Below are 26,043 nucleotides of genomic sequence, written 5' to 3'. Positions count from 1 at the left end.
TTTAATATTTTATTTCACTAATGATGTCACACCAACAAGGCTTTCATATTGAATTAAGTGATGTGTATGGTGAATCATTGATTTTTTTAAATGTTTATTGAGTTTATTATGTTAATGACGGTTATGCAAGGTTGCATAAGGGTCATTTGTTTCTTAGATTTTTTTTTATTTGTGCTAAATTGTGATCAACCTTTTCCCTCGCATCGTATTTTTCTTGCAAATTCTTCATGGGAGTTGTTACACTCAGAGACTACGGAGTCTGAAGCAGTCCACCAACTAAGGAACCTGAGGGACGGCAATTTTAGCAAAGTATGTAAGTTTCATAAGACTTTAATTATCGAAAAACATCTTGTCGGACTTGCATTGTCTTATTTATTTAATGTTACACGACGTTTCGGTTGGTAAGTATCTCCAACCGTTATCAAGTGTAAACTGACAGCAAACTACTATTCTATAGGCTTATATACTAGATGTGTGCAACCATAGAAGGTCGAATTTACAGAGCACTTAAAAAGTACTCCTCAACATTGTCGGATGCGGTACGCTCTAGGCTGACACCACATTATAGCAAACCTTCACACCTATACGGACTACCCAAGATTTATAAGGAGCAAATGCCTCTGCGGCCCATCACGAGCTCTAGAAATTCGCCGACATCAGAACTCTCGAAATTCCTTTTGGAGATCATTAGACCGATCCAGGGAAATGCAGCGTCTTTCGTGCGAAACTCTTCCCACTTTGTAGACCTTCTTGGAGGGATCGAAGTCGAGACCAATGACAGATTGGTGAGTTTTGATGTCGAAAGTCTCTACACCAATGTACCCATAGGAGAGTCTCTTAACATCATCCGAGACAAACTAAGCAAGGATGCAGCTTTCTCAACTGGGACCACACTGCCTCTGGACGGGGTGATGGAACTTTTGGAGATCTGTCTTCGTAATTCTTACTTTCAGGTCAAGGATAGATTCTACGCCCAAGACGAAGGACTTCCGATGGGTTCATCTCTTTTCCCAGTAATAGCAAACATCTTCATGGAATGGTTCGAGGAACATGCAATAGATGCCTCCCATTGCAAACCCAAGCTCTGGCTTCGATATGTGGACGACACCTTCATCATCTGGGACGAAGAGGAAAAAGTACTTCAGGAGTTTCTGCTTCACCTCAACAACTTCAGACCAACAATCAAGTTCACGATGGAGACAGAGAAGGACTCAGCTCTACCTTTCCTAGATGTCCTCATTAAAAAGGTCGGTGGAAATCTACGAACTTCAGTTTATAGAAAACCAACACACACGGGCCAGTATCTTCACTATGAGTCCAACCATCCTGCAACCACCAAAGCAGGCATCAAGATCCCTCTACAATAGAGCTCGAACCATCTGTAGAAGCGACGAGGATCTCAAGACTGAAGTGGATACCATCTACAAAGACCTACAACAGAATGGATATCCAAAGAAACTAAGAAGTAGGACCATCCAAAGGACGCGTCCAAATCAAATCAGAGAGGAGGCCATCACGACAACCAAATTTCTACCCATACCTTACATTAGGGGTACATCGAAACAAATCCGACGCATTGCCAGCAAGTACAATATTAGAACTGCCTTTAGATCTAGCACCACTATCAGAAGCGTGGTATCAAAGACCAAACCAGATGGCCTGTTGGATACCAAAAATTGCGTCTACCAGATCCCATGTGAGTGACTCATACATAGGTGAAACGAAGCGCCTCCTAGAAGTCAGAGCGAAGGCACATCGCAGCTGGATTCCAAGAGGAGAGGTTTCCAAATCCGGAATAGCAGAGCACGCGTGGCATAATGGACACAATATCCATTGGTCAGAAGCCAAGATTCTGCACAAGGAACAGCACTGGCGGAAGAGGAAGTTCGTAGAGGCAGTTTTCATTTCACAGAATCAGGGGATCTTCAGCCAGCCAAGCGTCGATGTACCCAACATCTAAAAGCCTCTGCTCTCAGGACAGTGTAGGATCTAGAGAGAGGCGTGTCCTCCCCCCAACTCTTTTCACGGATGACTTTTCTTTCCACATCGCTGCACACATCTAGTATATAAGCCTATAGAATAGTAGTTTGCTGTCAGTTTACACTTGATAACGATTGGAGATACTTACCAACCGAAACGTTGTGTTATATTAAATAAATAAGACAATGTAAGTCCGACAAGATGTTTTCACTGTACCATTGTCTACCACCTTCAAAAACACTTTAATTATCTCTGTAAAGTGTAAAATTCTTGTAGTTTAAATTGAAATAAAATGTTCTATATTCATTTCTCTCTAAAATAAATGTATTAAGTAATTTGTAAACTTCCCGTAATTGCGTTAAGTAATTAAAACTGGAATATAATTTCAATCAATATTAAATTGATTTAAGAATTACATTTCATTCATTCTCAAGTCGTTTTAAAAAAGAAATGTATCGCACTTCTAAGGACGCTTGTTAGAGAAAACGCTTGTAAAGTCATTAGAGAAACCGATCCTGGCATAGCTTGGTTTGTTTCATTCGTTACCTATTTAGCTGAAGATAACTGCCTAAGAGACTTAAGGGTAAGCACCCTCTTCCTGATTGTAAAAAATAACTGATAATTATTTTGAAATTTACAGTAACAAGTTGGATTGTCGGAAATACCTCATGGACCTGGAGTGTCTCAGGGCCGGCTGAGTTATGAGTTACAGTGAGTTACGAGGTTGAGAGGAATTACTTTGATAAGCTCATCCTTTCTTTCAGTATTGACCTAGGTATTATAAGGGATTTTATTAATTACCAATCATTATCATTACTCCACCAACTCAGGTAGTTACATAATTTAGCAGTGAATATTACAAAGCATACCTCAATCTATATATTTTCGTTTTAATTTAGATAGGTAGCTTTTGGTAGACTGAACTATACAGTGCATTCGTAAAGTAGCGGATAAATTCAATAAAAATTAAATGGACCGTTTCTGAAAAAAATGCCCGAACCCATCGATTTTAATATTTGATTTAGGATTTTTCTACATGGAAATTAAATATACAGGGTGACTCAAAAAAAAACATGGCGTCATCAATATGTTTTTTTTAATGCAAACTATGTTTTTTAGTTGTTATTATCGTTGTTGTTGTCAGTATCAAAAAGTGAATATATTATGGTGCAACTATTTGAAGTATTTAGGTAAATTATCATCAGGGTTTTACGTATTGAGTATCGTCTCTAAAAACCTGGATTTTCCGCCCGCATGGCTTACTTTGCTTTAATCGAGTCACTTGCGGTATGGTATAGTTTTTTGGGAATGCGCCTATCAGGGCTTATTTCACTTTATATTTGTGTTCAAAAGAGAACCATCAGAAGAATATGTGGTATGGATCCAAAGGAATTCTGCAAACCCCTTTTTCTAAAATCTAAGTTGCTGTCTTTTTATTCTCGAAACATCCTGTTTATTATACAAAAAGTCGAGACTTCTAGCACCTACTGCAAACAATACAAGGCAAACAGAATTAACAGGTTAATTAAATTAATATAAACAGGTTAACCAACACCCGTTCCTCACTCAGCGCTTACCAAAAATTCCATTTTATGCAATGACATATTCATCTATGGAAAACGTTGAAGCAATCCAACTGTTTTACAATTTTTAGAATAGAATAACAAAAGTAAACTTAAAAATATTCTCTTAATCAAATTCTACTATACCATGAGTGAATTCTCAAAAGACAGAATTTAATCCCTCGGCACAGTGTTTTTTATTCCCTAGTTCCCTGAATATATTAACTAGTACTAGATTGAAGATCTTAATTTTTTTTAAGCTTTTGTGTTCTTAGTTTATAACTTATTTTTTAATGTCCGATTATTTATTTTTTGTATTGTAACTTGTTTTTTTAATTTTTTTAGTGCTACTTAAAATAATTTTTATTTATTTATTTGACTTTATCTTTAGTATAGCTTTATCAACAGAATTATAATGTTCTATGATAATAAAGCATTTGTTAAACTTGAACTTGTTCCAATTGTAAGAGTTCTGTTATGGGCGTCTGATCGCCCTGCTCGACATGACAATGAACAACTTGATATTTTGCTTTCTGTGATAGATGTACAATAAAATATATGCATTCTAAATAATAATTTAGTAACAATTATTATTATTTCCGATTAAGCCACATTTTGTTTGAATGGTTGTGTAAACAGATAAGATTGTCGATATTTGGCAATAGAAAATCCGCATTGGATGATCGAGGTGAACACCCAGTACCCGCAAAAACTAAATGTGTGGAGTGAAATAGTGCGCGGACGAGTAATATGTAAATTTTTATTTAAACAGACTTTAACGGCACAAGTGTATCTCAACTTTCTCCAATTTGAGTTAATTCCCAGACCCCCAGACTGTCCTGACGAAGAACTAATTTACTAGCAAGATGGTGCTTCTTTGCACTATGCTGCCCCTATGTACATTTTTAGAGGAAATCTTTCCTAATTGATAGATCGGAAGGAGAGGATCCATCGAGTGGTCTGCTAGATCGCCTGATTTAACACCAATAGACTTTCTTTTGTGGGAATACCTCAAGTCCAAGGTATTAGTTATTAAGCCAAATAATCTAGACTACTTGAAAAAGAGGATTCGCAGAGAAGTGTGCGCCGTAACTCGGAAAATAATGGAAAATGTACAACGAGAGTTTCTTGATCGCCTTGGATATTGTCAAGCCGTGAATGGCTACCATTTTGAACATTATATTTAATTTTTGTTCTTTTTTTTATTTACTACATTAATGGTGTTTTTTCGATAGCTGTTGACTTTAGGTATAGGACATGATTTATCAAACATACGTAGAATTCCATGATGAAATCAAAAAAAGGTGCTTTCCATTCAAAAAATTAAGTTAATGGTCGAAACTTACTTCTGAGCAATCCTGTATGTACAAACTTCACGCACAAAAATCGACAGATTCAAGCGTTTTTGCAAAAAACCCATCCCTTAATTTTAAATGAATTTAGACATAACTTTTGCACTGTATTAAATCCTATTGAAAATAGTTTTATAGCTAAATATACATGTTCCTAACAAAGTATTTGCTAAAATGCTTACCCTTAATTCAGCAGTCTTAATATCCGTGAAAAAACTCGGTTGATCGGCGGTCACTTCACAACTGTACATTCCACTTATCTCCTTTGTGACTTTTTCCAATACGACTTGCGTATCTTTTGAGTCTTTTTCCCGCACATTTATCCCCCGAATTTTAAATTGTTTTATAGGCGGGAACTCACCGGGTGAATAACGAAAAAATTCCATATTTCCACGATACCATTTTACAGAGTAGAGTTTATCACCTTCCAGGTTGTAAAAACACTGTAAGGTAGCGTCTTTGCCTATGGCTACTGCACTAGGAAATTTGATGTGGACGTTCCTAAGACCCGAACATACTGAAACAAGAATAAAAAAATATTATTGGCATATTAAACGAATCTTTTATTAGTTAGAAAAGAAAAATAAGCAGGGCGTTTAATAATTTAATATGAGTCTTTGTTACTAAGAGAAATGAAGGAAATAAAATATTTGCATAAATGAATATGAATTTTAGGGAAATTAACAACGCTTCTTACGAATTATTCCAACCTTAGAAGCTAATTTGGGTTAGGTAAAGAGCATAATAAAATAAATTTATTCCTTAAGGAAATTTCGCCTAGGAAAATATTTAAGTTTAAAAGTTTAATCTGTTTTTGAACCATGAATATGGATTTTTGGATTAACTAAACTTAAATTTCGTTTCATTTAGAAATTAAAAGGAATATTACTTGATAAGTTTAGCAGATAAAAAGTACCGTGAAATATCAACATATTTTACATTTAAATTTCCCGCGCATATTAGTGGCGATTTTTTCCGTTCGTTAAAAAATCGTATTCAGTAATGGTGTAGCTAGTGATCCATGTGCATGTTTTTTGACAGTTAAACGTTTTTTTTGGAGTTTGCGGCTCTCAAATATGTAAGTAATATTTAGACAAAAATATAACCTTCTAAAATTTGACTGCTAATTAAAAATACAAGCTAATTGTGGATATGTGCGTGATATATTTAGTATCCTGAATATCTTGTATATTTATAATCTCAAAATGAAGTTTGCGGCGTTGCCGGATTTTGTCAAATTTTAAGATTTATTGGATGGGGTCAAATTGATCAACTGAATGGGGTGAAATTAATCAGCAGATTGTAAAGCTTATATAATTTTAAGGTTATAGTACTACTAGTAATAATAATATTTTTGGTTTGAGAATATTGACATAATGCCGAGACTTTATAAGAGAAAAGTTGGGGCATGAAGGTACAAAGACTACGGTCAAGGGTCCATAGAAAAAGCATTAGAAAAGGTCATAAATGAAGGGTGGAGTTTACGCAAAGCTGCAAAATGGTTCAAGATTTCTTACGGGATCTTAAATAATAGATACCATGGGCGTCATGTTAAAAGTAACGGCGGGCAAACCGTTTTTAGCTCCAATGAAGAGCAATCAATTCTTAAATGTGTTGCTATCTGTGGCGAATGGGGGTTTCCTCTTAATTTAACAGATTTAAGGCATATGGCAAAAAACCTACTAGATACTCAAGGTCGTTCAGTGGCAAAATTTAAGGACAATTTACTCGGTACCGATTGGGTATTTTCGCTGTTTGTGCTGTTTATGTCAGTTAATGTTTCCAGGCAAACATTAACTGAATATTTTGAAAACCTTAAAACAAATTTAAATGGTATTCCGTCGTGCAACGTATATAATTATGATGAAACTAATTTGCTTGACGACCCTGGGCGCAAAAAACTAATATATTCCTGTGGAGTAAAATACCCTGAACGAGTGTGCAATTTTACTAAATCTGCAACCTCAGTGATGATGTGCAGCAGGAGTTCTTTTGCCACCATATGTAATTTATCGAGCAGAAAAAATGTGGGCGCAGTGGACTAAACAAGGACCAAAATTAGAACATTGTTGCATAGATAGATGCTGTACAGCTGGATCACGATTCAACCGAACGTCACATGGGTGGATGGACGCCGAAACTTTTAATGACTGGTTTAAGTCCACGCAGCGTTTCTTCCACATGCCAAAAGACAGCAAGGGCGAAAAATTCTAATAGGCGATAACTTAGCCTCACATTTTACAGAAGAAGTTATTAGACTGTGTGAAGAACATAACATTGGATTTGTATGCCTGCCAAAGAACGCGACACATTTATGTCAGCCGTTGGACGTAGGGTTTTTCAGGCCATTGAAAATGGCCTGGAGAGAAGTCTTGCTAGAATGGAAAAATACGTATCCGACATATTCATCAATTGACAAAAAGGATTTCCCACATTTGTTGTAAAAAACCTTGGTGACAAAGAATAGTAAACTAACCAAAGATAAAATACCTCATGCGGTTAAACGAAATCTTATCTCTTCTTTTGAAGCAAGTGGCATAGTCCCTTTAAATCCAAACCAAGTATTAGACAAGCTGCCTAGAGAAGATTTTAATCAAGACCAAGCGCAGAACGTATTGGTAAATTACTTAAAACAACAGAGATTTTCAAATGCTTTAACAAGACGAAATAAGAAGAGAACAAAACTTGATGTTCAGCCAGGGAAAAGTGTGACAGCCCAAAATGATTCAAACAGTTCAGACAGCGACATTGAAGAGCCTATAACAAATGATAATTCCGACGATGACATGACCGCTGACGATCTATTTATCCAGTTGAAAACGGAGAAATTGAATATTTGGAGGTGAGTCAAAATGAGATCAAAATTAGGACATTTTGTCCCTATAGGTGCATGCGAAAAAGTGTTATCGTTACATAGCTACAGTTCAAAATTTTAATGAAAACGAATTCGAAGTTCTGGGACTAAAATCTGTCGATGGAAGAAAAACTGTTTTTAAACCACAAGAAGGCGACGAGTTTTCCATAGAGTTGGCAGATATAATTGCTGTTTTGCCAGAACCTGCCGCTGAATGCGTCAAAGGTCAAATCATTGATCAATTCAAAAAAGCAGTAGATATTAAGGAGATGTAAATCCTTACTATACGCATTACTGCGTCTATCTATTAATTGAAGATTTCTTTCTTTACTTTTTGAATGTCTTTTATAAGTTTTTGTATTTTTAAACAACTTTTAACAAAGTCTTTTTAACAAAGTATTAAAAAACTGCAATGTGTCTTTTTTATTTTACCTAAAAAAAACCAATTAGTGGAATTTTATGACTGATCAATTTCACCCCAAAACCTAGAATTATCTGTAACTTTTAAACGGATTGATGAACTTAAGCGGGGGTTAAATTGTTCATAATGCATTTTAAGGCATTGCAAGAAGAATACAATTATATGGCACTGATCAAAGTCACCCCCCTTTTGGTATGAAATTTATCCCACCTTATTTTGGCATTTTTTTAAACAACTTTAAATTTAGAGCAGATACGATTGCAAAATCCTTTTACGGCATCCATACACAATCATTTATGATTAATTTTAATATCGATATGCAGTTATCAAAAGAGTTACAAGCAAATTTACAAACAAAATGATCAATTTAACCCCGTTTCACGGTAACTTGTTTTCTTTATATTATTTTTCGTTTATACTTTTCGTTTATATTTTTATACTTGTTTTTCGTTTTATTTTATGTATTTTCACGAGTCTACATCTACAAACAATATGATTAGTAAAGATCTCAGATTTTTTTTCAGACTCTCAGATTTTCTTGACTGTGTATAATATAGTCAAGAACAAATGAGTTTTTCAGTGTTATAGTTTTCAAACAATTATTAATTATTACTGAAATAAGATCAGGTGTCTAAATTTCGGCAATACTTAGAATAGCAAATCGCTAGTACTGTATAGTGAAAAAGGCAGGCACGATTTTGGGACAGGTTTTGATAATCAGTAACCTAGTCTCCTTTATATCTATGACAGATAGAATATAGTCAACCCGGTTACATAAAAAATGATACAACATATCACTAGTAGCCATACACGCACATTAAAGACAGTTTTTTATGAAATAATATAATAAACATTAAGTAAAATAACAAACTAAGATTTGCTGCTGGTTTTATGAGATTATAATTTTCAAGTATAAAAAAAAAAAAATTACAATCAATTGGAATCAGTTTGGAAAGCACAACTTACAGGCTTCTTTTAATGACACCTTTGGGACCAGGCATATCGACTTCGCAGTCTCGATAACCTGTGGATAAAATCAACAATGTTCTTCCATAAAGATAAACACAAAACTACTTGGATCTAACAAGATTATAATGAGAAATCAGATATATTACGAAATGGTAGACACTAGACAAAGAAATACTAACAAAGGAATACTTGCCGAAAAACAAAATACAATAACGAAAATGTGTAATAGAGAAAAATATGAATCAAGAATCCATAATCTATAATCTATCCAACAAAATGCAAAAACTTACGAACAAACAGAAAAGAGAATCACAAAATGAACAACTACACGAAGTGGAAAGAGATAGAATACAGAGCAGCATAGAAAAAATCTACAAGCAAGTGAACACACATAAAAAAGGAACCTTTACAATGCCAAATAATAATGATGGTGAACTTATGACTAGCAACCAGCATATAATCAATATCTAGAAAGAATACTTTAACAACCCAGTTAATATAGAAGACCAGACATATCAAAAAAAGGATAAACGACACATTGTTGGAGTCTGGGTTCACCCACCATTCAGAGAATAATAATAAAACAAAATAATAAGTCAGCTGAGAGAGATGGCATTTCGGAATGCTCAAAAGAGAGTGTACAGAAGCTATTAGATACCATACATCAGCTGATATATAAAGTATGCGAAGAGGAAGCAGGTACCAACGAAGGTATTATACCAATACATAAGAAGAAAAATAGAATGTCATACAGCAACTATAGAGGTATCACAACACATTATATAAAGTTTTGTCCAACATAATTAGGAACCGAATCATAACATATACAGAAGAATTAGCTGGAGAATACCAAAATAGATTTAAAAGGAAATAATCTAGAACTGCTCGAATAATACTGGGAATTCGATAAAATGCTAGAATTTATTCGTTGACTTTATACAGGCATATACTATTTTATTAAGTTTGCTATCTTCAGAGCAAACGGTATCGGTATGGTCAGCATTAGAAGAACTTGAAATATCCAGAAAACGGCGCTGACGGATCATATGGTATAATTAAAATACATAGTCAATATAACAAAATATTACATATACCAACTGGCCTTAAATAAGGGGATTCACTGTTATCAGCCGTATTTAACTTAGCCTTAAAAAAGGTGTTAAGATAAATCGAATTAAGTATAAGCATATCTGGCATAGCGTATCCAGACTGATTCTAGCGTATGCAGATGATCTAGATGTTGTGTGAAGAAAGCCAATTGGCGTGAATAAAGACTTTATAACACTCGAAAAAGAGGAGATAAAGAAGAAAGATATGCATATGACACGAAATACAGCTGATAGAATACGACATGTTACTATGGATGAGAACAACTTTGAATTTTCGATACCTTTCGGCATTAATAACATGAGATATAACGTTTAAGTACAAATAAGGGAGTATTAACTATAAGGAACTAAATGCTATTACGCAATCCAGCAATTATTACGAACAAGAATACTGATCAGACAAACACGAATAAATAATAACAATAATAATAATAATAATAAAAACGTTTATTAGTCACTCAAAAAGCAAAAAAAAAGTACAAAAAGAGGTACAGAGACGATGAACAACACTATGTTATTTCAATGTAAATAAGAAAAATAAGAATATTATTCGTTAACCTTAATAATATAATTTTTTACACACATAGTAATAATTTATATCTACGTACATAGTAATAATGGAGGTAAGTGACCAATAGGCCATTATATTCAGACTTTTAGGGGTGACTTTCAAAAAGTTGAACCCCAAATTCTGTTGATGCCCTACAATTTAAAAATTGTATGCAAAAAAAATAAACTGAAACATATACCTAAAAAAAGGAATGGGCTAGAAAAAGAAGAGGGCAAAGTTAAACTATAATCAATTTTAAATTCTATCTTTGTATATAATATTACGAAAAAAAAACTTATTTTTACTTTATTATAAGATATTAATTCGCACATTAATATTTATAGTTATTTTTAATTAATTAAAAAAAAAAATTATGCGTTGAACCAATTCCGCTTAAATTTTGCTCTAAATGCGTTCTCGAACATCAAAAAGTCTTATATTTTAAATTTATTTACAAGGTGCACTATTACATACGAAAATGACTTTTTAAAAAAAATTTGTTGTGAGAGGGAACATTTAATAAATTTTTCCTTCTTATATTTAAATTGTATACATCTGTTCGATAGGTCACCTTTCTAACTAGATATGGTGGAGTTTCCCATTTAAGCGCCTTATAAAAAAACAAACAGAATGCAGCAATCGTCGATTTTCCAAATTTATCCATGCTTTGTCTTGGGGATCTCGGCAGCTATAGGAGATACAAGGTTGATTAAATTAGAGAAAAGTTGCGCATTTTAGAGCCTAACAATATGCCGTTTGGAAAGTTTTAAAATTTTGAGTAGTTCCGGAGATATTCCAGAAAAAACCGAAATTTGCCAATTTCGTTTTTATTTTTTTCTGGCGTTATTTAAAAAGGTATGGAAAAACAAAAGACACTTTCTCATTGCCACTTTTTAAAAAAAATCAAATGAATGAAGAAACCATCATCAACTTAATTTTTTTATATGGCGCGTAAAAAAAGTACACCCTGTATAAAATAGCATATTTTATTACGATAATATTGATTGATGAAACAATATGTTCCTACAGTATTTAAATGTTAAAATTTGGATTTTTAATAAATTCCAACGGTTTTGATGTAGTAGGCGGTGAAATGACGCTGAGTATGGAGCAGTAGGCTACTATTACTCATATTTTGAAATACTAAATAAAAATCCCGTTATTGACAACTTAAAAACTTTATTCATATACCGTCACGTAGCTAGGTCATGTGATTATTTTAAAGAATTAAACACATTATTAAATTAAAAGACTAGCTACTAGAAACCCAAAAATATTAAATTTAAATTATAGTAATAAATGTTCAAACAAATTACCGTTATTCTCCAAACACAGATATCATCTTTTAACAGTCAAGTTTAAAACACTTCTTAACATATCAGGTGTAATGCTCTCAAATGCTTCAAGAACTATTCTCCTCAGCTAATCCTCAGATTCAAAAACATGACTATAAACATATTTTTTGTAATAGCCCCAGAGAAAAAAGTCGAGCGGAATTATGTCTGGGGAACGAGGAGGTCATGGAACTGTTGAATGTGTTCCTATCCATTTTTCCGGAAATCTGTTCGATAGATACTCTCGCACGATTAGGGCATTGTGTGCGGGCGCACCATCCTGCTGAAACCAACATTTTCTAACCTTGGCAAGCGGTAAGTTGTCCAAGGATTCTTCCAAATCGCGTTCCAATAAGTTGCGCCGAGGTAAGGGAATTGTTGTAAAAAAAGGGGCCCATTAAATCTGTTCCAAAAATGCCAACCCACATATTAAAACCGAAACGTTGCTGATGTCTTGACATTCGGTGTACTCGGGTATTATCTCTTGATCAATAATGGATGTTCTTCCGGTTAAAAATTCCATTATTTGTAACCATGCTCTCGTCGGACCAGATAGTCATATGGGGAAATGTTTCATCCTCCTGACACCTGGTGTACATTTGTGTGGTATTTTCAATTTTTCTAACAGATATTTCCAAATTTTAAGTTACAGCTAATACCACATTATTTTCTTTTTCTTCATTGCAGGGCTTATTTTTTAAAAATACTGGCTTCTTAAACGCACCATACTGCTTAAGATTGGAAACCAATCGTCCGAAAATGTTTGTACTAGGTTGTTTCCTGTCTGGATAGTTATTTCAATACATACGACCAGCTTTAACGGCGTTGCTGTAGTATAAGATTAGTAGTATATTACTGTAGTATATTATTTCACAGCCTACTATATCAAAACCATCGGAATTTATTAAAAAATAATTTTTTACTTTTTTTACGCGCCATATAAAAAAATTAAGTTGATGATGGTTTCTATGAAACAAAACGTCGTACAAAAATCCCGCAAAGTCATTTTTTAGAGCTTAAAAAGTGGACATGAGAAAGTGTCTTTTGTTTTTCCATACCTTTTTAAATAACGCCAGAAAAAAATAAAAACGAAATTGGCAAATTTCGGTTTTTCTCGAATATCTCCGGAACTACTCAAAATTTTAAAACTTTCTAAACAACGTATTATTAGGCTCTAAAATGCGCAACTTTTCCCTAATTTAATCAACCTCGTATCTCCTATAGCTGCCGAGATGTCCATGATAGACATCCTTATCTTGGACACACTGTATATGCTCTCTTCTTGTTATGTCAAATATAAGCTTAAGGCAAGAATTCGTATGAAAACGTATCATCCATTCTTTTTCCAAGGGACCACACAAAAAACAAAACAGAAGTAAAAACATCAAGTAAGGGTTTTAATAAACTTATACATAATTTTTAAAAAAGGTGTACGTGTTTCGCTCCGATCGGCGCATCATTAGGCCTAAAAACAAATTAAAAATTTTACAAAAAGAAAGCTTGTAAAATATGATAAACTTTTTACCTAAACCTACACCTGCACAGATCATATTACAACTCACAATAAATCAAAAGCTAGGTTAGGTTAACAATATTCACCGTAGATAAAAATAAACATATAAAAAATAAAAAAGTAAAAACGTAAAATGTCACAAGTGGGAACCATCCAGCAACCTTAAAATTCACAGGCGCGCGTTTAACTCAAAAGCCACCAAGTCACACAAAAAACCATGAAAATATTAAGATTATATTAATAATTTATATAATATTTTAACAGTAAAAATTAAAAAAGAAAAGGACTTTAGAAAATTCAAACAGCGAGGTTGTTATAAATAAGGTGATGTTGAAAGAAGCAAACGACAATAACACACACAAGGACGGGGCTTTTCTTAGCTTTTGTTCTTTCCATTTTCTCTAACAGATTCAGTTTTTTGCCTTTTGAGCATTCCTGTAAAATATCACCTCCCTGGGTTAAAGAAAAGCCATGTAAGAAGGCCAATATATGATTCACAAACGTCGATTTAGTTTCGATAATGTCAGTATCCCTGTACTTGTCCATCAAAGCTGTATTCTGGTGGAAATTTTATGTTCCGATTGCCCTATGTAAATAGCATTACAGTCATTACATTTAAATGAATTTACCCCCGATTTTGAAAAGAAATTAGCCTTATCAAGAAATAAGAATAAATATACCGGGTGATTCAAAAGTAAGCGGTATCCTTTTGCGGGTGTAATCCTTACATACAGTGTCGGCCAAAAGTGGAGAAACTTTTAATATTTTTATTTTTTTCCTATTAAAACTAATTCGGAGTAATTGTAAATAATGTTTATGGTTATATCTAGTAGTGATGAAAATAATTAGAAAAAAAAAATGAAAACAAATGATTCATTACAAAACATGCAAACAAAATTAATTTTCTCTAAGGACAAAAATGGAGAAACTTTTTATTTTTATGACATAATTATGTTATAATACAAAATGTGGATAAAAGCACACTAATACTTTGTGGCATAACCGTTATTCTTCACAACTTCACCACACCGTCTTGGCATAGATTCAAGGAGATTGTGTATAATATCTCCGGAAATTTCACTCCATGCTTCTTTTATAAATTGGAATAATTCGTCTTTATTTCGGAACTTATTCGGATTTTTTTGTCTAGATGCTCCCACAAGTTCTCGATGGGATATAAATCTGGACTTTGAGCTGGCCACTTCAGAACTTGAATTTTGTTGAGAGGTTAGGAAATTTTTAACAATGTTAGAAGTGTGCTTGGGGTCGTTATCATGCTGGAATTTCCAAATTAACGGCAAATTATCCTCGGCGTAGGGATGCATATTATTCCTTAAGTTGTTTAGATAATATTGGCAATTCATGATCCCATTTATTCTCACCAGTGGACCAACGCCATGCCCGGAAAAACATCCCCACACCAACACATTACCGCCTGCATGTTTGATTGTGGGAATAATGTACTTTGGGTTGAATTTTTCATTCTCGGGTCGTCTAACCCATCTCATACCATCTGACCCAAATAAATTGAACTTACTTTCATCTGACCATAAAACGTTTTTCCATTGATTATAGGTCCAATGTAAGTGTTCTTTTGCGAATCTTAAACGAATTTGTCTATTTTTCGTTGAAATGACAGGTTTTTTTACCGGTCTCCTGGCTTTTAAGTTGCCGTCACATAAACGTCTTCGAATAGATCGAACTGAAAGGGAAATGCTGGGATATGCCTTTTTTATATCTTCTGCGGGGAAAAATGGATTTCTTATAGAACACCGTCTAATTAGCTTGTCAGTTGCAGATGTTGTTTTTTTGGGTCTACCTGGCTTAGACATGCTGGCAGTAGTGCCTCTAGTTTGCCACAATTTGATTTGTTTACAAACGACACTTTTATGAAGATCAAGTTCTCTAGCGATTGTTACTTGTTTCACTCCCGCATTGTGCTTCTCAATTATAAGTTATTTTATTTGTTCAGATAAATTTATACCTCGAGGTATTTTAATACTAAATAGACTTCTTCACAATCGAAAACGAACTGCTTCAAACGAGACCTATTTAATTTAAAATATTTAATACAAAAAGTTTCTCTATTTATGTCCTCAAGTAAAAAAAACATTCTTTACTATTTACATTCCTGTGATAAATATTCAAACTGTTTTGGTATGAATTTATGGCTTAGGCTAAGATAAGCATTTTAAATACATGGTGTCACAAAAATTTTGAATAGATTATTAAATTAGAAAATAAATTAAAAGTTTCTCTACTTTTGGCCGGCACTGTAGGTCCGCAAGCAAAATAAAAGCGTTTGCGGACCTTACATAGGTCCGCAAACGCTTTCTTCGAATTCGAATTCGAAAGGGAGTTATTTCCCTTAATATAATAAGACGCCTTAAAGACTATTTTTTCTCTATAACTTTAAAACCGTTTACAATAAAATTTTAAAAATTGGTGTACTCTATAACATTATATAGTGGTTAAAATAGGTAGGTGGTTTTTTACGTTTTTTAAAAAGGAACTCTTAGCTCATTTCGATAAATGTTCCATTTACGAGAACATTGACATTAAAAATTTTCTGATTATGTATGTGGGTTTATTCGTATTAAAATTAGCATGCATTTAAAACGAAGTTCAGTACCCAATTTCAAATCGTGTATTGTAAATACCTTCCATAAAAACCTTTTTTACTATCATGGAGAGAATTACTTACGAAATTTATTCTGATGTTCACATTTTTTGTAGTTTTGTAGATCATCGATGATGGTCATTGTAAAATACGCTTGGCTTAGTGATCTATAGTGATCAGTTAGGAGAGTGTTTTTTAAATTAATTTATTAATAATAAGAATTTCCTTTGTGTACTTAATTTAAAAAGCAAAAATGAATTTTACGTATGAAGAACAAGCTGATATTCATATTATGTATGGAAGGGCTTTTGGTGATTGTATGGAAGAAAGACAGTTGTATGAAGAGGTATTTTCTGATCAACGAGTGCCACATCATTCAGTTTTCTTGAGAGTAGATCGTAATTTAACGGAAAGAGGTAATTTCTAAAAATTTTGGAAGAAAGTGTTGCGTAATACCTGCTTACATTTGATTCTAGGATCTTTTTAAAGACAGGAATTTGTTGGGCGACTAAGAAATATCAGAATTGCAGAATTGGAATAACAAGCGTGTAGCATATCAATGTTCCGTTAGAATAATGTTATATACAACAATCGCAATGTTCCCTTTTTTTTACTCATAAAATGGTGAAACTTCAAAATCTATGGTACCATTCCCTTGCACAGGGTGTGCATAGGTGGCATTAGGTGCTGGCTATTTAACAATGGTTTTAGGCACCTACGCATATTTAAAGTTTTCACTTTCTATTGTTAAGATAACTATGTATTTTGCTATTTACAAAAGATTTGATTTATTATTTATATTAATTTTGTATTATGTATCACCTCAATTGTATGACCTCATGATAAGATAATTTTGTAGATATTTTGTTATTCGTTATTTACAGGAAGTTACTTGGAACCTTATATCATTCACCGTTATTTTATATTTTTCGTTTACAATAATATTTGTAATTTTATAACAAACTAAATTCCGTCTTTCTCTCTTTAACTTAGCAGAGTGCAGGTTGCTTATGGTTCAAAATGTCTGTCTTAACATTTCACTTTACGTTTATATTTCATGTCAGTGGTGCTCATAGCCTGTGAACTTATTATGTTGACCTTATTGCGAAAGATCAGATGGAATTACTATATTTTTATTAAGCTTTGTATTCACAATAATATAGATTCGCCGGACTTTATGACTAATTATTTTATGATTTTTCAATATCAATATTTCTCTAATATTCCAATTTCACTTATGCAAAAGACAGTCATTTGATTATCTGGAAGCGTCACGCTTAGGTGGATGGCTTAGAAGCAATCCTTCATTTTTTTGTATTAAATTTATTTATTTATACTGTAAATTTTTTGACTTCCGATGAATCTGCATGAGGGTTCCTTTGTTAAAGAGAATAGGTTTAGTTTTTTCTGATCTGAACAGCCGACCGCTTAAGATGGCTTAAGCCAAATATTTTTTTGCCGGCTCATATTTTTGAGCTTCTTTTTAAATTAGGAAGGGGTGATCCACAGGCAAGGTAAGTACCAGAGATATCACTTTAAATTAAATTTTTTCGTTGTTTTTTAATATGATTTAACCTTCCTTCAAGTTTCGTTTATATAATGTCAGACATTTTATTGTTCTGAATCATGTAATTTGCATTTTGTTTCAGCTCATTGGCTGCTGTATTTAATTGGCTTTATTTAAGATCTATTCAATCAGCCATTTGTTGTATGCTGCTTATTAAAGTAAATTGAACTCACCTTACACTAAAGCGGACTTAAAGTTACCTAGAGGTAAAAAGCGGGCAATCGAGTGATACCAAGTAGGTTCTAACTACCAGGAAAACTATCCACCATCGCAAATCAAGAAGAGACCTCTCAGTCAACTGTATGGAAAATTTTGCACGAGATGTTATTGCACCTCTATCATATTCAACGAGTTCATGATTATAATAGCGAGATTTTCCATTTTGTGTTCAACTTGGTAATTGGCTCGAACAACGCCTTGTGTTGAAAATTTCGAAAAAAAAAATTATTTACCTACGAGGCCGGTTTTACAAAAAATTGAATTTCTAATTTCTATAACAACTATGTATGGGCAGATGAGAATCTTCATTCTACGTTACAGAGAGCTCATCAGCAGTAGTTTTCTTTCGAAAATCTTCCACTTCTATCATGAGCACAAATGTGGTATATGCATGACGGGGCTGCCCCACATTTTAGCATTATCTCTAGATATTATTTAAAAAATGCTTACCCACAGCGTTGGATAGGCCGTGGATATCCAGTGTTATGGCCACTATGATCCCCTGACCTAAACCGCCTTGATTTTTGCTTATAGGGATACATAAAACGCTTCGTTTTATCTCGCCCAATACCCAATATTAATGTTCTTTGACAAAGAATAGAGGAAGGATTTTAAACAGTCATTTTACAAAAAAAATAAATCATTTTACAAGAATTTTACAACAAAACACCTTTACAAAATACCCATTATTGTTTCTTTTTCAGAAACATACAAATATATCACATTGATTTATTTATATTTTTCTTCTGTAAATAATAATGAAATATTCAACTTTTTAATAAAGTAAAGGTAACTATTAAAATTTAAATGAAAAGAAACGAATATCAACATTTCCGGTAGCTTGTTTTAAAAAAGTCAAAAACAACTATTTAACCAATAAATAATTGTTATTGTTATATTTCTGACAATTTAGAAAAATGTTCTTGATTTCCATATCTACTTTCACCAATAATTTGCACAAATTATTTTCAAAAGATTTATCATTTTTTTTACATTATTTTAATAAATGTATGTTTCTTCAATAATATATTTAATAAGTATTTTAGTATATTTTGTTTCAGGTTAAATTTTAGCCTACAGAATATTAAGCCAAAAATTTGTACTTTAAATTTAATTAAATAAACATAAGTAAAACAAGAACTCAGAAGTATTTTGAATATTATGATTCTAATTTTTTTAACTTACTTCCATTGAAACTAAAGAACTTAAACAATAAAAATCTTTTTGGAAAAAAAATCATGATGATTTTTTTAAAACAAAATTTTGAAGAATTTATGAGCATCTTGGATAGACAAAAGCAATTAGATAATAACAGATATTTTCTTTTTTTTATGTAAATTTTAAGAAACTACTTACTGAATCTAAAACTAAGTAAGGGGATTAGTCTGTGCTATATTGATATTTATATAGATATATATGTTATGTTGTTTGTTGAGTTTATATATCTATTGTTAGTACACGAATTTATTGTTTTTATTTTTCTTTTTCTTTTTTTTTAGTTTTACTAGAAAGTGCTTAAGTTAGCAAATGGCTACAGCTAAATAGACTTTATAACACATAATTTATGTTGTACACACACAGATGTTATGCATCTAGATATAGAACTATAGTCAAATATCGTAAAACTATATTAGGCTTGATAAGTAAGCATAACCTAATTGGATATGATCAACAATTTGTTAAAAATATTCATATATGGGTGATTTTTAAATGGTTTAGGTAAAATATTAGGATTCAAGTAATTATATATTTTTATCTTTCTTAATATAATCACATGTTGATTTTTCACATAAGCCTCTTATGTTTACATAAAAAAATCCTGAAAAACCTACAAAAATAATTATTTTGTGTTTTTTTTTTGTTTGTTTTATTAGCTATTTTCTTATTTTATAGTATTTATTTTAATAAATTTTTAAGTCTTTTTCCTTTTAAGGATTCTTCCACGAGTGTATCGTAATCTTATAAAAAGATAAGCAGCTTGTCGTGATGCTAGTGGTAATAATTTTGAAAATTTTCTTTAAAATTTTAAACAAATATGTTTTTTTTTTGTGGAAATGCAGGGTACCTAATTTTTATTAGTAAACATACGCAAATTTAAGTTATTTTCAAAGTAAATTTTCTTGTAAATGGAACGCTTTATCGAAATGAACTAAAAGTACGTTTTTTACGTAAAAAATACTTTAGTTTTAAAATTTTTAAATAAAATTGCATTAACCTAGAGCGTAAAAGAAATAAGGACGTTTTAACCCCTACCCCCGTATGTATATATTTTTTATTTAGTATTTTAACTACTATCGAATGTTTTTAAGTACACCAATCTTCAAATTTTTATTGAAGCGATTTTAAAGTTACAAATAAAAATCGTCTTTAAGATATCTTATTAAAAGAGGAATAAGTCCCTTAGGAAGCGTTTGCAGACCATGTTAATAGGAAATGTTTGTCTTATTTTTATGCAAGGATTACGCCTTCAAAAGGATGTCGCTTACTTCTGAATCACCCAGTATATAAAACTATAAGACTAGCTAGCAAAGACATGGACCATGACCTTATAAGACAAGTTACTACTCAACAGAAAGGAAAATGATTAAGAAAATATTTGGAGCAGGCTGGAATGGGATCAGAAGACTTTATGGTATTAGATGCGCATAAACAATGAGGTAAATAAATTAACTAGATCAAGTATAGTACAAGAAAAAAGTCAAACAGATAAAGATAGTTGGGACGTGTGCAGAAAATATATAATAACTCATTATAATAACTCAAAGCTAAATAAATAAATATACTGGGCAAAAACCCTTAACAACAAAAGACCACTTGGGTACCCAAGACTTTGGTTGCAGGATAATATCAGCAAGGATCTGTATAGGCTAGGGGTGCTCAACTGAGAAGAAGCTACTCGAGATCATAGAGACTGAAGGAGAACTGTTGAAGCGACCAAGACTCACCCCGGGTTATAGAGTTGTGCGAGACACTAAATGCAACTTCAGTAACTCTATATTACAATTTGATTATCCTTTTGGGCTGATCCTCTACCCTTTGGTAGGAATTGGTTGCATCGTAAACTGCTCCCCGTGAGGTCATTCTGTCCGTAGGAGGAACTTCCGGGCCGTAAACAGGTATGAATCGGTTTTCAAGTCTTATGGAAGAGTTGTCTCGGATAGCTAGGGTCCAGAAAATTGATGACCGTACTTATTTAAGAGGTGGTTTTAAAGCTCATTTTTAAATTTAAGTATTTTTTATTTTTTTCGCCTCCCCACAGCTAAAGATTAGACAGACCGATCAGGGTCATTTTCGAAAGGTCGACTGGACGGCATGACAATGTAGTAAATTCACTGTGTCATATTCAGAGCTAGATTATTATTATTGAATTATTTCATAGAGTATCCTAAAAAACTAAAATAAGATAGTATATAATAGATCAATAAATAACGAAAAGTATTTCGGTCATCTTCTTAAATTACACAAGGTATTAAAATTACTTACATAATTTAAGGGGTTCTGTCAATTTATGTTATAAGTTCTAGTGCCTCAGACAAGGTTTAAAGGTTAGAATATATTTAATTACATGAAAAAGAGACACAATAGGTTAATAATATTACAAGTATTGTTTTGTAAATAAGAACAAAAGAACAATACAAATTTTCAAACGACAGCGTGCGCCTTACTTAAAGTATTGTACCTGTAATTTGAAAAATTTAATTTTAATATGTTGGCTATTGGGGGCGGTACTGGAAATGATACTTATAAATAAATGATAAATGTTTTTAACTCTGTAATATGAGAGCATAAAAAGGCATTATAAATTAGCATTAAATTTATTAAATTAAAAAGAAAGTGTGTGGATGAATGATTTATTTGATCATTGACACATGTAATACTACTATTCTGTATCGCTCTATTGATCTCTAAAATTTCTAGTAAATCTAGTTTATTACTTTTATGGCAGAAATGTAAATAATTGGTGTCTAAAAGAAGATCGAACTTATGGTTATTAAGATGCATGTGTTTAACAAAATTGGATTTTAAATTTGAAGGACAAAGGTATTTACCATTTACCATCTAGCCTTAAAACTTTAAAGAACTTTAAGGCTAAAATAATGCGCTATAATCTAACTCTGACCAAAGCAGACAAAGGCAATTATCTAGTAATTTTGGATAGGACTTAAGGATACTATATACCTGATATCCTACTTTGAGGATATCAAGTTTAAAAATACACTAAAACAAGTATTAAATACTTTAGAATTTTTCGGGACAAATAGGTTTAAGCTTACGCCTATTAACCCATCCACCCCTCTATTATAGTGCCTTCCCAAAATCCATAAGCAAGACATTCCTATTCGTCCTGTGGTGTCTCACTGTTCTTCTTGTGATAAACTCAGTTCCTGGTAAAAGCACATTTTACTTTCATTTACTAACCTTGAGAGTTCCTTTTCAATAAAAAATTCTTCACAATTAGTGGATGAATTAAAGATCTGACTTTACTTATTTTTATAAACCGCAACATTTCTAGTCTCGTCTGACATTTCTAATCTATTTCCAAGTATCCCCCTAGGTAATTGTGTATTGTTGGTGAGGGATCTTCTTAAGGACTGTGCTAGTATTTCCAAAATTCATATTAATAATGTATGTCTTTTAGTTGAGTTAGTTCTACAATAAAAATTTTTCCGGGTCAATGGATCTCTTTACCAACAAAACACGGGCGTCGCTATGGGTTCAAGCTTATCTCCTCTGCTAGCAGAGGTCTTTATGTCTAATTTGGAAGACATAATTAAGACCAGCCCTCTTTTTCACTACATCTTCTTTATCAAAAGATACGGATGATGTTTTTTGTAATTTTTCAAGGGGATAAAGAGGACTAAATGCCTTACACCCTACAATAAGGTTCACCTTTGAAATAGAGGAAAATGAATCACCTTTGCTTGATCTTAATTTAAAACGTTTCAACAATAAAATTAAATTTCCGTTATATCATACACCCACAAGTACTGACAGCACTATGCCCTACTACTCATAACCATACTACCTCCATAACCATAAACTTGCTTATTTTCATTCGTATTTTTCCAGACTTTTCTCAGTCCCCATAGAAAATACAGACTTTATCTGTGAGTTAAAGATCATTAAACAAATTGCAAATAACACTAATTTTCCAATCAAACTTTAAATAAAATTTATTACAAACATTTAAATAAATCACTTAACAAAAATTTAGTGTGCAAAGAACCCAAAGAAATATTAACTACCCTTTTGGAGTCCGATATCACATGAATTAAAAAACTTTTTTAACTCCCACCTTATAAACCCGTGATTGGTATCGTTTTCAAAAATCACACGATTGGTATCGCGCTAGATTTTATCTAACATAGAGTAATTTGTCCGGTTTAGGAATTTTGTCGAATTTGTATAGGAGCAATAATAAATTCTTACTACCTACCAACTAAAATACTTTATTGCTTAGTAACAAAAAAAAAAGTACGAAATTCAGAAAATACCAAAATAAACTAACATGAAACTACAAAAATAAAATCAAGTATTTGACATAAGTGGTAATAAAAAATAAAAAGGTAGTTTAAAACTAATCCATGATAAAACTACTAGTCATAATTATGGTGAAAGCAGTGTGAGCACTTCATAGTAGTTTTAGCTGTATGCTTCTTGCAGTTGGGCCTGGAACAATGTTCTTTCATTTTGGGCATATAAAACATCGTGTTTTCCCTTTTCTTAGTCTTGTTAGTTCAGTTGTAGTAGCAGGAATCTGATCACCCAAAATATTTTTAATTTTTTGGCGAAGTGGGATTGAAAGGGTTGTAATGCTGGAACGACGCATGATGTGAGGCATTGAAAGCTCGTTGGCCAAACATGTTAGATATTGTCTACGTGGTTCCTTCTTATTATTGTTACTAAAGTAAATAACTTCAGAATTGATACCTCCGATATTGAGCATTGAACAAAATAGAGTGAATGGCCACTTGTTGCTTACTTTTGTCACTGAGTATTCTGCCTTCATTCGGTCTACGACGTCAACAGCGCCTTTGATTAGATTGTAGAATGTGATTACCGAGGGCTTCAACTGTACTCCAGACTCTGGGTCAATTTCATCGTTTTCGTGAAACGTTGTAAGCAACAAAATTTTTTTATTTTTCTTAGGAACGTAAGATGACAGCATACATTTATTTGGACTGCAACCAAAAGCAAACATGCTACTCACAACTTTTCGGTCCTTTGTTTGTAAAAAAATTGGCGGTATCTCGCGTTTATTCCTCCTCAAAGTGCCTACCAATGTCAGTAGGTGATTATAGAGTAGATCGCTGGCCAATGGAATCGAAGTAAAATAGTTGTCGGTAGTTATATTTCCACCTGTACCACTCATGTTGGCTGTAAGTCACTTCACTAGGCTACATTGTCCAAATGTAAGGTCTCTTGGCTATTTTCCAGCATCAACTTCGATGTTGTGTGTGTAGAGTATTCTAGCATCTACAGCGTCAAATATTTTTATGCTATACCTTTCCGATTTGAAAGGAATATACTGGCGGAATACCTCTGAATCCTCTCAGCATTTCATCTACCATAGCGTAGGCACTAGTAGAGTAATCCTGCATGCAATTATTTGTAAACTAATCCAGTATATCACGCACTGGAGATAGTTTATGTATTTTAATTCGCTCTTGTCGTGTACTTTTGTCACCGAATCTAATAGCTTCCACTAAAACATGGAAACGATGTTGTGACATTGTTGCTGCAAAGTATCCTGGGGAAGTTTCATCTGTACTCCACCATTCCGACGTATCTAGATGCTGAGCCCTCTTTACTCTTGCCAGATATAGCAGCCTTATGAATGCACTAATTTCAACATAATCCGTGGGCAAACAATGCTTTGGGTTTTTATATGCCATTATTATACGATCAAGTTGTTCATTCGTATATTTTGAAATAGATTCAATTACGTCGGAAAGAAAAGCTTCCAGCAACCTAATGCAATCCCATCATACCCGGCAATTGTGTGACACGGCAATGTTCTGTAGTACAGTCTTACTTGCATTTTTTTTGTTTTATAAATCAACCAACCACTTCGTTCCATCTTTTCCAAAATATAATGGATCATTTTATATATTATCCAAAATATATTGATCCTTTTTCGATAGTACGCTCGATATTCTCAGTGGATAAGTTGTCATCAGAACTTGATTGTTCTCTATTCGTCTCATGATAGCTATGTTGTAATAAAACAGTTTCTTGATCTGAAATTTGATCTGTCTCAGATGTACTAATAAGTTGATCTTCTGATGAGGCAACCTCTAGCTCTTTCCAGAGCGCTTGCAGACGTTTTTGTTCATTTTCGTAACTAATCTAGCTCGAAGTACTATTGATTGTTATATTCGACTGCCAAAATGTCATTAGGTATTTCCAGAGACCAGTAGGAAATGTTTTGAACATGAAGGGCTGTTGGATATACTTTCATGAGGTTGAAATTGAAAATAAATTCAATAGCAAAATGTGTGAACATTTTTGCCAATTGCCTTCCCTTTTCTTGTAGCGACGTTCTTATGGGTATCTCCCTTAATTTGAAATGGGATGGTAACTTCGCGTTGGCTTTCTGAAGGATATTGTGAACATGGGCTGGTGACAGGATGTTAAATATCGATCCTTGTTGGAAAAATATCTGGAAAAGTTTCAGGTAGTAACCACTTATTTCAGTAATGAAGTTAGATGCCAGCTGATAGACCATCAAAATATGGATGTTGACTTCATTGCTGTCTGCTATGCGCTTGTATCCTTTCATCTTGTTGAAAATTTCCATGCAGTGGCTTATTTCTTTTTGAAAGCGACTTATGTGCTGTTCCATTTTGACTTCTGTTTCATTAATTTGCGAAATGGCAGAGAAACCAAAGAATTGATTTGGTGACTTGGTCAAATAGGCCTCTTCTTTTGCGGCGAACTCCAAATATTTCATTGTTAAGCAATTTTATTTCTTTCTTTTTATCTAGGAGAT

At 32.9% G+C, this 26,043-nt stretch overlaps 1 protein-coding gene across 1 annotated transcript in view; it reads right to left on the bottom strand.

The window, feature by feature from the left end:
* The window catches only part of LOC126745611 (uncharacterized), a 711,162-nt gene that overhangs the window by 236,752 nt on the left and 448,367 nt on the right, over positions 1-26,043 (bottom strand). The window contains exon 2 of the mRNA XM_050453549.1: positions 5,077-5,411. Within this exon, the coding sequence (XP_050309506.1) occupies positions 5,077-5,411 (335 nt within the window). The remainder of the gene's footprint in view (positions 1-5,076; positions 5,412-26,043) is intronic.

This window comes from Anthonomus grandis, chromosome 16 (assembly GCF_022605725.1).
Source record: "Anthonomus grandis grandis chromosome 16, icAntGran1.3, whole genome shotgun sequence".
Lineage (NCBI taxonomy): Eukaryota > Metazoa > Arthropoda > Insecta > Coleoptera > Curculionidae > Anthonomus > Anthonomus grandis.
Note: the sequence above shows the minus strand (reverse complement) of the source record. Positions and strands in the feature narration are given on the sequence as shown.